The sequence below is a fragment of the Hyperoodon ampullatus genome (genome assembly GCF_949752795.1).
Source record: "Hyperoodon ampullatus genome assembly, chromosome: 8".
NCBI classification, from domain to species: Eukaryota; Metazoa; Chordata; class Mammalia; order Artiodactyla; family Ziphiidae; genus Hyperoodon; species Hyperoodon ampullatus.
The window spans coordinates 14320734-14336359 of NC_136921.1; the positions used below are offsets into that span (position 1 = coordinate 14320734).

Genomic DNA, 15626 nt, shown 5'->3' on the forward strand with positions numbered 1-15626 from the left:
TCATTCCCAACAAAGAAACCTCCTCAGGAAATAGGTAATGAAAGCTGTTAACTGTTGCATGTTCTTCTCATGCAAGATTAATGTTTAACCTGTATCTTCTTACATTCCCAAAAGAGCTCTGGGCAGTATTTGCCCAAGCAAACACTCTGAAACCAAATAACAGCAAAAATGCTTATACGATAGAAACCTACTGAGAAGTAGTTATATGGTCCTTGAAATTACCTTAAGGGATTTAGGTATAATTATCAACATCTCATTTAAATAATCTCACTGCAATTCATATGACTTCCTCTGCTAGTTACCCTTAATCAAGAGGTGTCAAAATTAATAATTTACCCAAAAAGTACAGAACTATGATATATTTTACAGAGAAGACAATAATTCTTATGTGCCAGTTTTGATGTGCTCATGCCAGTTGGTGATTCTATGAAACGTCTGATCCCAGAAATAGCAACAGAGAAAAAACTTGAGTGGCTGGTAGGATGGTGAGTTCATGACAGAAGCAAAAAACTCTGGTCCTCACTGGAAATTTCTGGAGTGTCCTCTGCAGACACAAAGCAATATTCTAGAACTGTGGATTGATATGAAATGAAAGATACAAAGAAAAGCTCTGTTCTGAAAAACAAAACCCAGAATGAATAAGTCATGGAGATCCTTTACCTCCGTAGACAGCCTAACTCCCCAGATGCTGAAAGATGGCATAGAGGAGAATGACACCTATTGTCCAGGAAGGTTTATGGGCGGGAGCAACTTGTTCCACTGAGTAGATTGTGCATTTGGTTCATGAGCAAATGATCTGTCTCCCTAAAGGAACAAACCAGAGGGACCTGAAAAGAGGCAATGGAAGCAAATATCCAGCTCATAAGGGTTATCCAGGAAATGCGGGCAGAGATCAATAAGCTGGAGAAAGAGAATCAAGCCCTCCGGATGAAACTGACTTCAACTAGTCAGAGAACCCCAGGCTCAGGGGGAAAATCAGGAGATGAGAAGGAGGAGGAAGTCTCAGACCTCGGTAAATTTGCAGAAGTGCCTGGACAATCTCCAGCAGCCCTTCATGGTGGTGTTTCCACTGGTACGGCCCCAGCTGTGAGGGAACACCAAGGTACTGTACGTCCATAGCTCTTCTGGGCTGTGCCCACCTTTGCAAATATCTCCTGAATAATAGGTTTATTGTGCCTCTCACATAACTGTGTAATTTGGTATTACAGTGGTGAGTTCCATCTTTTTTCTCCTGGTAGATTAGCTTTGAATCCCTAGGGAAAAAATTTCTTTAGCATCTTCAAGAAACATATTTTAACATTGAAACTATCTCCAGATAGTCCTGGAAAGATAAGGATGACAGATTTGTGGAAATCAGTCATATTAAAAGTAATGCTTTTTTTCCTTTCTTGACTTCAAGCATTTAAATGCTACATAACGGAACACCAAATGGGTACGTGTCAAATGGTGTGCTCACTTATTAACCTAGAACAGTAGTGCATAAGAGTTAAGTATATGGATATTAGAATCAGACAAATAACGGTTGTCAGTGATCTGACATCAGTTAGCCACTTGATTTAGAGCTGGCTCTGAGAAATCTTTAACCCTCATTTTGTTCATTTGGAAGTGTTATAGTACCTACCTCACATGGTTATGAGGATTGACTTTAATGATAAACTAAGTGCTTAGTATAGCACCTGGCAAACACACAACAAATGGTAGGTATTATTTCTTATCCGTATTTTACAAAATTTTTACTGTCCTTTATGAACATATGTTGCACATAATTCAAATTACTATACAGGTTGAAGAATTCAAGAATAAAAGACAATGATATATTCTAAAAGAATCAAATCTCTCACCCTTTATGGGAAAGAATTTTGACTGTGAGGACTATACATTAAGTCAGAAATCAGGAGAGTGAAAAAATACATTCTACATTTAAATGAGTGCTTACCTACATAAAATATATTCAAATAAAATTGATATACATAATTCAATACTCAAAGCGCTTAATATCCTCTGTCAAAAGATTCAGGCAATGCCAATTAGAGGTGCTGAACAGCTTGGCAATTGGACATGTTCTATTTCCAGCTGATTTTTTCTGTTAAAGAGGTCTCTTTCTAGTATGGATTCCTGTATTTCAAAGCTGGGAACAGATTCCAATCACGGTCTTTTCCCTTGTTGTCAAGAACAACTCTGGATCTGAGTTATTCTGTCTGTTGGTTATTTAGTAAAACTGAAAGAGTAAACTATAAGGAAGTTAGACTTTCTCCTGGTGAAAAAAAAAAGATATGGACATGTGTAGTATATCCTTCCCCAGGCTTCCTCCACCTCTGAATTCTTGACATTTGGACTGAATACCTCTGTATTATAGCAGTTTGTCTTGGACATTGTAGGTTGTTTAGCAGTTTTTCCTGGCTTCTAAACACTAGTAGTACCTGCCTCTCCCCCTTCAGTCATGACCATCAAAAATGTCTGCAGACATTCCAAATGTCACCTGGAAGACAACATTTCTCCCAACTGAAAACAACTGCCTTACTCCAAAGGTAAACAACTCCTTCAAATCTATTTTTCATGACGCTTTTCCTAATGCAAAGGTAATTTGGGCCTCAGTATACCTAGTGCTATTCTAAAACAAGCATTAAACTGGTTAAAGAACAAAGAGTATTACCCTTTAAACCCTGAATTCAGGGCCTGAATGTCTTCAAATTTAAAGGAGGTTTGAATATTATTAAGAGCTAAATACACAACTGATAATATACATTTTCAGCAACTGAATGGTGACCTCCAATAAGAATATAAGCATTAAGTTGGAAAAGGACTAGTGAAAAACATTTGGTGACATTTGGGGAAGTCTTGCCAGTTGCACCAATAAAGCAAAGAAGGAAATACGATTTAAATTTGTGCTTAGAAGCCCGGTTGAGTTAATTTAAGTGATATTTATGTGTGTCTTACATGTGATGTTCTATTATGAAAGTGATATAAGTAGAAGGAACATTGGCCTGAGCATGAAGACACCTGGGTGGTAGTCCCAGTTTTGTAATAGATGGTCAGTGCTGGTAGCTCACATAAAATTCCTGATCTTAGCTTTATCAGGTAAAAATGAATGGGTTAGATGCCTTCCAAGGCCTATTCCAAATGTAAAATTCTATGATTCTATGAATGTGACATGTTTTATGATCACTCTCCTCATCTATAAAATGGAGAAAGTGATAGAATCTATTTCATAGGGCTGCTGAGATGATTAAATGAGGTAGCACAGGTAAGACTCAGCATGAGTTACTTGGTAGCAGTTGTCGTCATATCATTGGATAGGTCGGAAAAATATTATTTGACTTGAGTTTAAGTTTTTTATTAGCAGTCAGTAAGATATTGCTGATATCAATCAAAATTCTTACTTGCAACTGAATGATAGAAATGTGCTGCTAGGGAGGAGATTTAGAGCTCATCCCCCTTTTTTTACCGTTGAGGCTACAAGACCCAGAGAGATTAAGCAGCTTGTCTGATCCTCTTGAAAACAAACTAATATAAACCTATTCTTTGAGAAGGAACGATATGAAATCAGAAGTGCGTCTCACTTTAAGAAGGAACCATTAAGGTGGGTCTGGAAGCAATCACTTGAGACTAAATTCTCCTGGAAACATATGTAAGAGTGTGCCAGCATTTGGTAGGTATGAAATCCAACCTGTCCATTCCAGGGATGTTGCCCTCACCCCGCCTGCCCTTTGCAATCTCACCTAGGCTCTTTTAGGGAAGAGATAATCTGCTACAAAGAAAATGCAAGAAGCAATTCTTTACAGGGAAACTCCAGCATTCCCTTCAATCTGCTCATACCTTTTGCTGGCAAATAAAGTGCATTTGAAAGCAATCTTTGAATTGGTGCTAATGACCCTGTGATGCTCTGTGGAATATTCTTTCCCTTTTATTGATAAGAAACTAAAGGATACATATTACTTGTGATCCAGGGACATAAACCAAAAGCCTATATGCTGATCTGTCAAGCTGGAGTATAGGCCCCAAACAATAAACTTTGCTATTATAAATATAATTTCCTCTCTTGTACTTTCCTACCATTTGGTATAAAGATATTGTTTTTTTGTTTTGGGGTTTTGTTTTTTGTTTTTTGTTTTTTTGTTTTTTTGTTTTCAGTACACGGGCCTCTCACTGTTGCGGAGCACAGGCTCCGGACGTGCAGGCTCAGCGGCCATGGCTCACGGGCCCAGCTGCTCCACGGCATGTGGGATCTTCCCGGACCGGGGCACAAACCCGTGTCCCGCGCACTGGCAGGCGGACTCTCAACCACTGCGCCACCAGGGAAGCCCCCAAGATATTGTTTTATAATCCTCTTAAACAGAAACTTTTATGTTTGTCAATAGTCATAAACCTGTTTTTAGATAATTATAAAAGTGATATATCATGGCCAAAGGAAGTGTTCAAAGATAATTTATGAATAGTATTTGCAGTTAATTACTTCAGATAGATTTGAACTTAAACTCTCCCACAAACTCTTGCTTAAAATATGACCTCCTGCTCTTCCAAGCTATGAAAAGCCAGGGCAGCCTCCACTTTCTGTAATGGCTATATAATTTGCTGTCTGTGTTCTGCAGACATGGGCCACAAATTTAAAAAAGAGAAAATTGTGCTTCCAGCTCTCTGAAAACCTAAACACGATGCTGCACTTGCTTATACTTTCATGCTTGTTAGTGACAAAGCTATGATGAGAAAGAATAAAGATTCAAAAAACATTCATTAAGTGCTCCAGAAAATGGAAACCAACCCTTGAGGTCAGTGTCATTAACCCCAGGGGTAATAGCTAGATGTCTAAGTAGAGGTTGAATGACAGGCCCCAGGTCAGTTAGCACAGTGTTAGAAGAGAGACGCAGACAAACCAAGACTCCCTAAAATAAAGCTCTTTTATTCAAGGTGCTTTCATTACAAGGAATGGAGATAGGATTTACCTCAAGAAAAGAGTTTATTAGCAGACTTATGGACAGAAATTGGGTTGGAAGCCCTCAGAAACTAAAGCCATAAATCTCTCCATCTCTCTCAGGAGAACTCCTGTTTCCCACAGAAGACATCTTTACTACTTCTTCTTTTTTTTTTTTTTTAATTTTTTGGCTGTGCCTTGCTGCATGAAGGATCTTAATTCCTCGACTAGGAATGGAACCCATGCCCCCTGCAGTGGAAGGGTGGAGTCTTAACCACTGGACTACCAGGGAAGTCCCAAGGCATCTTTACTTCTTTCCATGTGTCTGCTTTGCTTTCATCTCTCATTCGACAGTCATCCTCATAACAACTGTCCTTACTAAAGCCAACACACACATTTCAGGACAGTTGGGAGCAGCCAGTTCAATTATTTGTGGCTATTCAAGTGATGAGGAACTGTGGATGAGCACGTTCTTCTAGAATGAGGAGAACTTCCAGAACTGCATGTCTAGAAATTCATGTTCTTTGCATTTTAAAATCGTGTTTTATTATCTCTATATGTCCAGCTCTCTGTCCATATTCTATGTTCTCAGGAAGGTCTTCCCTGACCACACTATTTAAATAGCCTCCAGACCCCCTCCCTCATCTGCCTCTATCCCCTAGCCCTCATTAGCTTGATTTGTCTTCCTAGAACCTACCACTATCTGAATTTTATCATATATTGTTTGTTTATCATCTGTCAGCCACATGAGAATTTTATGCAGGCAAGAATTCTGTGTTGTTCACTCCTACTCCCCATCTCTTAAAAAAACACCTGGCTCATGGTTGGCACTCAATAATTTCCAAATTAATCAATGAATGAATGTCTTTTATGCAGAAAAAATTAATCTAAAAACAACAGCTTTGGTTAGTTAGTTTCAATGAAGTATCTACTACCAACACAATCTTCCATTTGTGGAGGTCATTAAAAGTAGAATTTTTAAACTTGAATTTTGTGTCTCCTGTACAGGCAATGTTATGATTGTTAGACGCTATTCCATTTCCTCACCAACTCATTTGTTAGCTGCAAAAGATCCTTGGAAAGCTGGGGAAAAACATCCAAATAGTGGAATTCTAGAAGCTCAAGGAACAGTCAAATCACTGGCATGTTCTTCAATTAAGAAGCAAGACAACGAAGAAAAGATGTTTGCCCCAGATTCTTTTACCAGCAATGGTTCCAGCCAAAGAGCCTTTCCCAAGCATGGTTTTGGTTGCAGGTAATGTACAATCTGCCTCAAGATAGTTTATAGTTGAATGCTGTGATGGTTACTGAGACATTCTCCTGGATAAGCCAGGTCTTATCTATTGGAAGTAATAAAACCAAGTAGGCTATTAGGCCAAGATAACTTCCATCATACTTATGTCTGTTTTGAGAACCAAAAGAAACAAATTTATGTGAGATCAAATGGTACCCACTAATAGATGCCTGTAATAAGTGGAGAACCATCAGGCTTCACTTACTAATCAAGCATTAATTATCATACCCTGAGCTGGTCGCTGGGGATCCAAGATCCTGCAAAAGCAAAACATTATGTTCAAAACTTTCATTTAGTGACAAAGACACACAAGTAAACTGAACACTGCAATAAAGAGCGTCTCAGGGAGAAGGCACAGTTACATTAGGAGCTAAACAGAGAATTCCTCTCTGAGAAAGAACTGTTCTTGTGGAGGAAGGTGCCTTCATGGGCTTATGTGAGTATAAGACAGGACTCTTTAGGCATAAGCCAAACAGGCCAAGAGACAAAGAGGAAACTGATCTGTCCTGCAAAATATGAATTGGTATTTAAGGAGTTATGAGCAGGCTACAAATGGGAGGGACTGTGAAAATCTTTGAGAAGTAGGCTGGGAATCTTTAAGAGGATAGTTGGCTAGTGGCCCTTGTAGTGGGTAAAGCCAAGGGCTCTTTCAGAACAAGATTGTCACTGTCAAGCACTACTGTGTTAGAGCATCACTTCCCCTCCCCCACAATCTGCATTTCTACCTCCCAATAACCAGTTACGCCCTGACTATCAAAAGTATATACACATCTTGTTTATGTTTTCCTTTGCTGTGGAAAAGCTTTTACGTTATGCACCCAACATAGGAGCAAATCTATATATAAGGCAAATGCGAACAGACATAAAAGGGAAAATTGACAGTAACACAATCATAGTAGAGGATTTTAACGCCCCACTTTCACCAATGGACAGATCATCAAAAATGAAAATCCACAAGGAAACACAACCTTTAAATGATACATTAAACAAGATGGACTTAATTGATATTTATAGGACATTCCATCCAAAAACAACAGAACACTTTCTTTTAAAGTGCTCATGAAACATTCTACAGAATAGATCATATCTTGGGTCAAAAATCAAGCCTTGTTAAATTTAACAAAATTGAAATCAGATCACATATCTTTACTGACCACAATGCTATGAGACTAGGTATCAATTACAGGAAAAAATATGTAAAAATTACAAACACATGGAGGCTAAACAATACACTACTTAATAACCAAGAGATCACTGAAGAAATCAAAGAGGAAATAAAAAATACCTAGAAACAAATGACAATGAAAACATGACGACCCAAAACCTATGGGATGCAGCAAAAGCAGTTCTAAGGGCTTCCCTGGTGGCACAGTGGTTGACAGTCCACCTGCTGATGCAGGGGACACGGGTTCATGCCCCAGTCCAGGAAGATCCCACGTGCCATGGAGCGACTGGGTCCGTGAGCCATGGCCACTGAGCCTGTGCATCTGGAGCCTGTGCTCCACAACGGGAGAGGCCACAACACTGGGAGGCCCACGTACAGTAAAAAAAAAAAAAAAAAAAAAAAAAAAAACCAGTTCTAAGATGGAAGTTTATAGCAATACAATCCTACCTCAAGAAACAAGAAACATCTCAAATAAACAACCTAACTTTACAGCTACAGCAATTAGAGAAAGAAGAACAAAAAAACACACAAAATTAGCAGAAGGAAAGAAATCATAAAGATCAGAGCAGAAATAAATGAAAAACAAATGAAGGAAACAATAACAAAGATCAATAAACCTAAAAGCTGATTCTTTGAGAAGATAAACAAATTTGATAAACCATTAGCCAGACTCATCAAGAAAACTAGGGAGATCACTCAAATCAATAGAATTAGAAATGAAAAAGGAGAAGTCACAACTGACACTGCAGAAATACAAAGGATCATGAGAGATTACTACAAGCACCTCTATGCCAATAAAATGGACAACCTGGAAGAAATGGACAAATTCTTAGAAATGCACAACCTTCCAGGAAGAAATAGAAAATATAAACAGACCAATCACAAGCACTGAAATTGAAACTGTGATTAAAAATTTTCCAACAAACAAAAGCCCAGGACCAGATGGCTTCACAGGCGAATTCTATCATACATTTAGAGAAGAGCTAACACCTATCCTTCTCAAACTCTTCAAAAATATAGCAGAGGGAGGAACACTCCCAAACTCATTTTATGAGGCCACGAACACCCTGATACCAAAACCAGACAAAGATGCCACAAAGAAAGAAAAATAGAGGCCAATATCACTGATGAACATAGATGCAAAAATCCTCAACAAAATACTAGCAAACAGAATGAAACAGCAAATCAAAAGGCTCATACACCATGATCAACCAGAGTTTATCCCAGGAATGCAAGGATTCTTCAATATATGCAAATCAATCAATGTGATAACACCATATTAACAAATTGAAGGAGAAAAACCATATGATCATCTCAATAGATGCAGAGAAAGCTTTCAAAAAAATTCAACACCCATTTATGATAAAAACCCTCCAGAAAGTAGGCATAGAGGGAACTTTCCTCAACATAATAAAGACCATATATGACAAACCACAGCCAACATCATTCTCAATGCTGAAAAACTGAAACCATTTCCACTAAGATCAGAATCAAGACAAGGTTGCCCACTCTCACCACTACTATTCAACATAGTTTGGAAAGTTTTAGCCACAACCATCAGAGAAGAAAAAGAAATAAAAGGAATCCAAATCGGAAAAGAAGAAGTAAAGCTGTCACTGTTTGCAGATGACAAGATACTGTACATAGATAATCCTAAAGATGCTACCAGAAAACTACTAGAGCTAATCAATGAATTTGGTAAAGTATGAGGATACAAAATTAATGCACAGAAATCTCTTGCATTCCTATACACTAATGGTGAAAAATCTGAAAGAGAAATTAAGGAAACACTCCCATTTACCATTGCAACAAAAAGAATAAAATATCTAGGAATAAACCTACCTAAGGAGACAAAAGACCTGTACTAGAAAACTATAAGACACTGATGAAAGAAATTAAAGATGATACAAACAGATGGAGAGATATACCATGTTCTTGGATTGGAAGAATCAACATTGTTAAAATGACTATATTACACAAAGCAATCTACATATTCAATGCAATTCTTATCAAACTGCCAATGGCATTTTTCACAGAAGTAGAACAAAAAGTTTCACAATTTGTATGGAAACACAAAAGACCCCAAATAGCCAAAGCAATCTTGAGAAAGAAAAACGGAGCTGGAGGAATCAGGCCCCTGGACTTCAGACTATACTACAAAACTACAGTAATCAAGACAGTATGGTACTGGCACAAAAATAGAAATATAGATCAATGGAACAGGATAGAAAACCCAGAGATAAACCCACACACATATGGTCACCTTATTTTTGATAAAGGAGGCAAGAACATTCAATGGAGAAAAGACAGCCTCTTCAATAAGTGGTACTGAGAAAACTGGACAGTTACATGTAAAAGAATGAAATTAGAACACTCCCTAATACCATACACAAAAATAAATTCAAAATAGATTAAAGACCTAAATGTAAGGCCAGAAACTATAAAACTTTAGAGGGAAACATAGGCAGAACACTCCATGATATAAATCACAGCAATATCCTTTTTGACCCACTTCCTAGAGAAATAGAAATAAAAACAAAAATAAACAAATGGGACCTAATGAAACTGAAAAGCTTCTGCACAGCAAAGGAAACCATAAACAAGATGAAAAGACAACTCTCAGAATGGGAGAAAATATTTGCAAACGAAGCAACTGACAAAGGATTAATCTCCAAAATTTACAAGCGGCTCTTGCAGCTCAATATCAAAAAAAAAACAAACAACCTAATCCAAAAATGGGCAGAAGACCTAAATAGACATTTCTCCAAAGAAGATATACAGATTGCCAACAAACACATGAAAGGATGCTCAACATCACTAATTATTAGAGAAATGCAAATCAAAACTACAATGAGGTATCACCTCACACCATTCAGAATGGCCACCACCAAAAAATCTACAAACAATAAATGCTGGAGAGGGTGTGGAGAAAAGGGAACTCTCTTGCACTGTTGGTGGGAATGTAAACTGATACAGCCGCTACGGAGAACAGTATGGAGTTTCCTTATAAAACTAAAAATAGAACTATCATATGACCCAGCAATCTCACTACTGGGCATATACCCTGAGAAAACCATAATTCAAAAAGAATCATGTACCACAATGTTTATTGCAGCTTTATTTACAATAGCCAGGACATGGAAGCAACCTAAGTGTCCATCAACAGATGAATGGATAAAGAAGATGTGGCACATATATACAATGGAATATTATTCCACCATAAAAAGAAATGAAATTGAGTTAATTGTAGTAAGGTGGATGGACCTAGAGACTGTCATACAGAATAAAGTAAGTCAGAAAGAGAAAAACAAATACCGTATGCTAACACATATATATGGAATCTAAAAAAAAAAAAAAAAGTTCTGAAGAACTTAGGGGCAAGAATGGAGTAATGACTCAGATGTAGCAAATAGACTTGAGGACACTGAGGAGGGGAAGGATAAGCTGGGACGAAGTGAAACAGTGGAATGGACATATATACACTATCAAATGTAAAATAGATAGCTAGAGTTGCTTTGTTGTGCACCTGAAACTATCACAACATTGTTAATTGGCTATACTCCAATATAAAGTTTAAAAAAAAAGAAATATAGCTAGTGGGAAGCAGCTGCATAGCACAGGGAGATCAGTTCAGTGCTTTGTGTCCACCTAGAGGTGTGGGATAGGGAGGGTGGGAGGGAGACGCAAGAGGGAGGAGATATGGAGATATATGTATATGTATAGCTGATTCACTTTGTTATACAGTGGAAACTAACACACTATTGTAAAGCACTTATACTCCATAAAGATGTTAAAAAAAAAAAGTGTATACACATTTGTCTCCTCTGAGGAGAAGGAGGAAAATCAAGAAATAGGGACCTGGTTTCATGATTAATTTATCTGGGGAAGAGAAAATGGAACAAATATAGTTGTTGAGAGAATGAGTTATCTAATTCATCAGTGGCAGGAAATCAAATCAAAGGGTAACCATAATTAATAGGCCTGCAAGAATTCTCATAAATATTGGAAAGAGCACTGGACTTCCCACTGGATGTGGGATACAAAGGTTGAGCCAGTTTTATTTGAATTTTACAAGGCAGGATGAACACTGTGCTTCATTTGTAGACAATTCTATTATAGGAGCAGAGAGAGGAACCTGGGTCAGGAAGGACAGGCAAAGAAAAATGGAAAGGTCATCCCAGTAGAGCAAAAAAGACAAGAAGATAGAAGAAATCATGACTACAGAGAAAACTAAAAGTAAGGAAATCAGTGAGGATGGAGAAGTTAGCAGGATCCATCATAAAAGCCCTTCCATGGAATGCTGGGAATATGTGCCTTACCATTAATTATTGGAAAACTAGTAAAATATGTCTTTATGAAAATTTTCAAAATACATAAACATTCAGAAACTAATATTACAAATATCAGTGTATTCATCTGCAAGAGTTTTATCATATTTTATCCAGATATTTTTATATATAAAAGAAAAAACGTTACTAATAAAGAGAAAAGCCCTATATCTCTCTTCCCCTGTACTCCTGAGGGGCAAGTGTTAACCAGGAGTTTTTTTTCTATCTTTTCAGTCTGTTTTTTATGCTTTCATTACCCACATTCATTCATTCAGCAAATACATCTTAAGGGTGTACTATGTGCTGGATTCTAGGCACTGAAGATACAGCAGGAAAAAAATTGTCAAAAATCTCTGCCAATGTGCAGCTTTTTCCTTTGTAACATAATGATCAATAAACATGAAAATACAGGAAGTGTATATTATGTTAGATGGTGAGAAAAGTAAACCAATCAAAGGAAAAATGAAGGGCTGGAAGAGCAAGCATTGTTGAAATTTTTTATATCGTAGCCAGAAGATACCTCACTATTTGAATAAAGAAGGGAGAGAGAGAGTTCTGGGGATATGAGCAGGGGATTGGAGTGGGTAGGCAGGGGCACTCTCCAGGCATTGAGAACAGCAAATGCCAGAGGCCTGGGTGGGCCCATGACTGGTGTTTGAAGAAGGGCAAGGTGGCTGGTACTGAGTGCAGTGAAGGAAAGAAACGAGACAGAGAGAGAAGGCAGAGAGCTAAGGGTGGTCTTTCACTCCTTTCCAATGATTCTGGATTTTCTCTAAGTGAATTAGGATGCATAATATACTCTTTTCATTTATATATATATATATATATATATATATATAGAGAGAGAGAGAGAGAGAGAGAGAGAGAGAGAGAGAGCGAGCTCTGTTTTGAAAAGACTATAGAAAAACAATATAGAAAGCAAGGGGACCATGTTTAAGGCTAAAAAAATAATTTAGACAAGAAATGATTATTTCCTGGCCAACGGCAATAGCTGGATGTGGTTTCTAAACATTTGAAGATGGAGCCAACAAGATTTGTTAACAGAGCAGATGTGGGATATGGAAACAGGAAGTGTACATCCAACCATTGTGTTCCAATGGTCATGAGTTTTCAGAGAGGGAGGAGGGAAGAAAGGCAGAGATATACCCTTTGTCTAAATAAAATTATGTATATATAATATACAGTTATATAAAAGCACTAAATGTTCATTATTTTTAAATTGCTAATTATAAAATATTAATGTGATATGCAAAGTAAAAAGTATAAAAAGGAAAATCTTCCATAATCCCACTACCTGAAAAACCACCACTGAGATTTTAATGGATATCTTTCCAGGCTTGTGTTTACATAGTTTATAATTGTACAGTGCCTGTATTATAATGCTTTAGTATTTGTACTTATACCATTACAGGCTTACAGACCTACAGTGCTAAACTGGGAAATATAGCAGTATTAATTTTCCCATTTCAATTTATATTATTTTCTATGGTAGTTTGGGGACCTAGCCAATGTTTATAATGTATTATTTTTCTGAAGCAAAATGTTTTCCAACTTCCAAGCTGCCAATGAATAAACTATTAGAACACAATCCATTTCTAATTTGGAATCTACTTTAATTTGAAAGATTGAGCCAATTGTAGAATTGTGTTAAAGCAAGAAAGTCAGTAACGGCTTAAAATCAACAGCTGGGTTCTGGGTTGGCATAAAACCCAGTAGATACAGAGAATTATTGAATAGGAATTAAGCTCTTTTTTTTGTAGTACTTTTTTATTTTGTCTTTTACTTTCTCAGGGATTAACTAGTAAAGTAACAACTCATTACATTATTCCTCTAATTTTGGGGTAAATTCATTTCCTTTCTAATAGCTTTCAAAGACTCTTACAAAGATTTATCAAGAACCAATTTGTTTGAACTAGCTTTCAAATCAGTGAAGCATTGTACCTAATTTGCTCATGAACTTTTCTATTATTGTACCAAGAAAGTATTTTACGGAATAATGCCAATGTCAATATTTCTAAGAACCAATGATCTCCAGAAACTAGAGACTGGATTTTAATTTTTTCCCTAATTTTGACATAGAAACCCAATCTTTTCCTCCTGCCTTCAAGAAAAAAAGAAAAAATAACCTCAGGCTGTTGAAAAGATTAGGGAAAAGGGTCCATATGGACAACTAAACTTAGAAATGATATTTTACTGATAGGGTAAAGCAGACACATTAAAATAAATACATTGTCTTCTTTTCCTAAGCAAAGTGGTTAAGAAGACAGCCTCCGGAATAAGATAGCTAAAGTCCCAACTCCATCATTTGCACACAGCATGGTCTTGGAGAAGTTATTAGTCTGAGCTGTGCTGTAGTTAATTCTTTTGTAAAAAGATAATCATAATAACAGTTACCTCATAGTTTTTGTGAAGAATAAATGGGATAGTCAAGTGAATCCTTGCTAAGTTGGCAGAGCAGTTATTATTTTATTGATCCCATATAGAGCTACTGGCCTTCCTCCCAAGGGAGGGAGCAGATGTGTTCCCCTAGATACAGGCCACTAAATGCCATTCAGTGAAATTATGATCTTATCTAATTAAAGAGAGAGAGAGATCAAAACTAGAGAAAAGGCAATAATTTTAAACACTGTTCTTTAGACTTATTCCTGGGAGAACTTTATCCTGGTTGATGTCAAAATTATATATAACACTGTTCAAGGGGAAAGGAGAAGTGGGCAAAATGAAAAGATTTAATCTCTCAGATAACACTGGGTCACTGCTGTCACTTCTCTCTCCCCTTATTGTTCAGGTGTAATGGATATTCCATTAATTCAAACTCCATACTGCAGATTGATTGGGAATATAAAATAATTCCCTCAAATTTCTGCTTCATTTCAACTGAAGAGTTTTGATGTGCAGGACCGTTTGCCTGAGAGAACATGATATCCTCCAACTTTAAACTCCAAGCTAATAATCCTCAGACGTACAGACCTTGCCTCAAAATTTTTAAATTTTTGTTTTATCAGCGCTATTCACTGGGTTTAATCAAAAGGCCAATTCCAATATTTTTTCATGCATTATTATTGAACAACTAAACTAAAAAAAGTATGATATACTTAAGGTGAACCTTTAACACTTTAAGCAATATTTGGTGACTTGCAAAAATAGTAAATGTTTTGTAGAAATAGTAAGTGTTTTTGCATAAAGGCTCACTAAAATGTTTTACTTCTCTTTCCCTATTCTGCGTTCTTTAGGGACAAGATAAAGACAGTCAGTTTCCTGTTACCCATGAACATGTCTTCATATTCCAAAAACTCAAGTTCTTTGAAATACTCTCCAAATAAGACCACAAACCAGCTAAGTACCATTACAGAATAGTATACATAAGGTGGTGAAATTTAAGAAACAGTTGATTTCCAACATGTGGGAACACCGAGGCCTGGCTGGGTCAATGTCCTCCCCTGCAAAGACCTCTGGCAAGGTGCTCAGTAAGATATACAAATATTTGGTGTTGGGTCAATAGTGTTGTCAGTGAACTTGGCCAAGAAATGGAAGCCATTACTTTATGTTGTTGTTGATGGGTGCACAGTGGCTGTGGAGGTCTCTCTATGCAGCATGAGCAATTAAACGTAATTAAATTAAATTGCATGCTAAATGTTTCGTATCTGTGCTATGCTATCAGGAAATGCTGCTGTTCCCATTATGTGTCATTCTCCAGTTGAAACTATAATAAATCTAGAAAAAAAAAGTTCTATTTCTGATTATAACATAGAAGCCACAGTGATTATCCTTATAGTTAATTTGTGTGTTGATATTTCACTGACACAAGCTCACTTGGTCTTTTAATATCCCGTGTTACTGGCATGTAGACACAAACACAGCAAACTCCCACAGCGTATATTGTGGGCTCAGAGTAACTGTGGGCTGGCTAACAGCAAAGACACTCATCCT

At 37.1% G+C, this 15626-nt stretch overlaps 1 protein-coding gene across 1 annotated transcript; it reads left to right on the forward strand.

Annotated features, from left to right (window-relative positions):
• Nucleotides 1-840: 840 nt before the first annotated feature.
• Nucleotides 841-15053, forward strand: CCDC195 (coiled-coil domain containing 195; the record flags this gene model as incomplete). The annotated part of the gene is made up of 3 exons (XM_079710518.1): nucleotides 841-1102; nucleotides 5918-6164; nucleotides 14930-15053. The coding sequence occupies 3 exons, from the start codon at nucleotides 841-843 to the stop codon at nucleotides 15051-15053; spliced, it is 633 nt and encodes a 210-aa protein (XP_079566644.1).
• Between the last annotated feature and the right edge of the window lie 573 nt (nucleotides 15054-15626).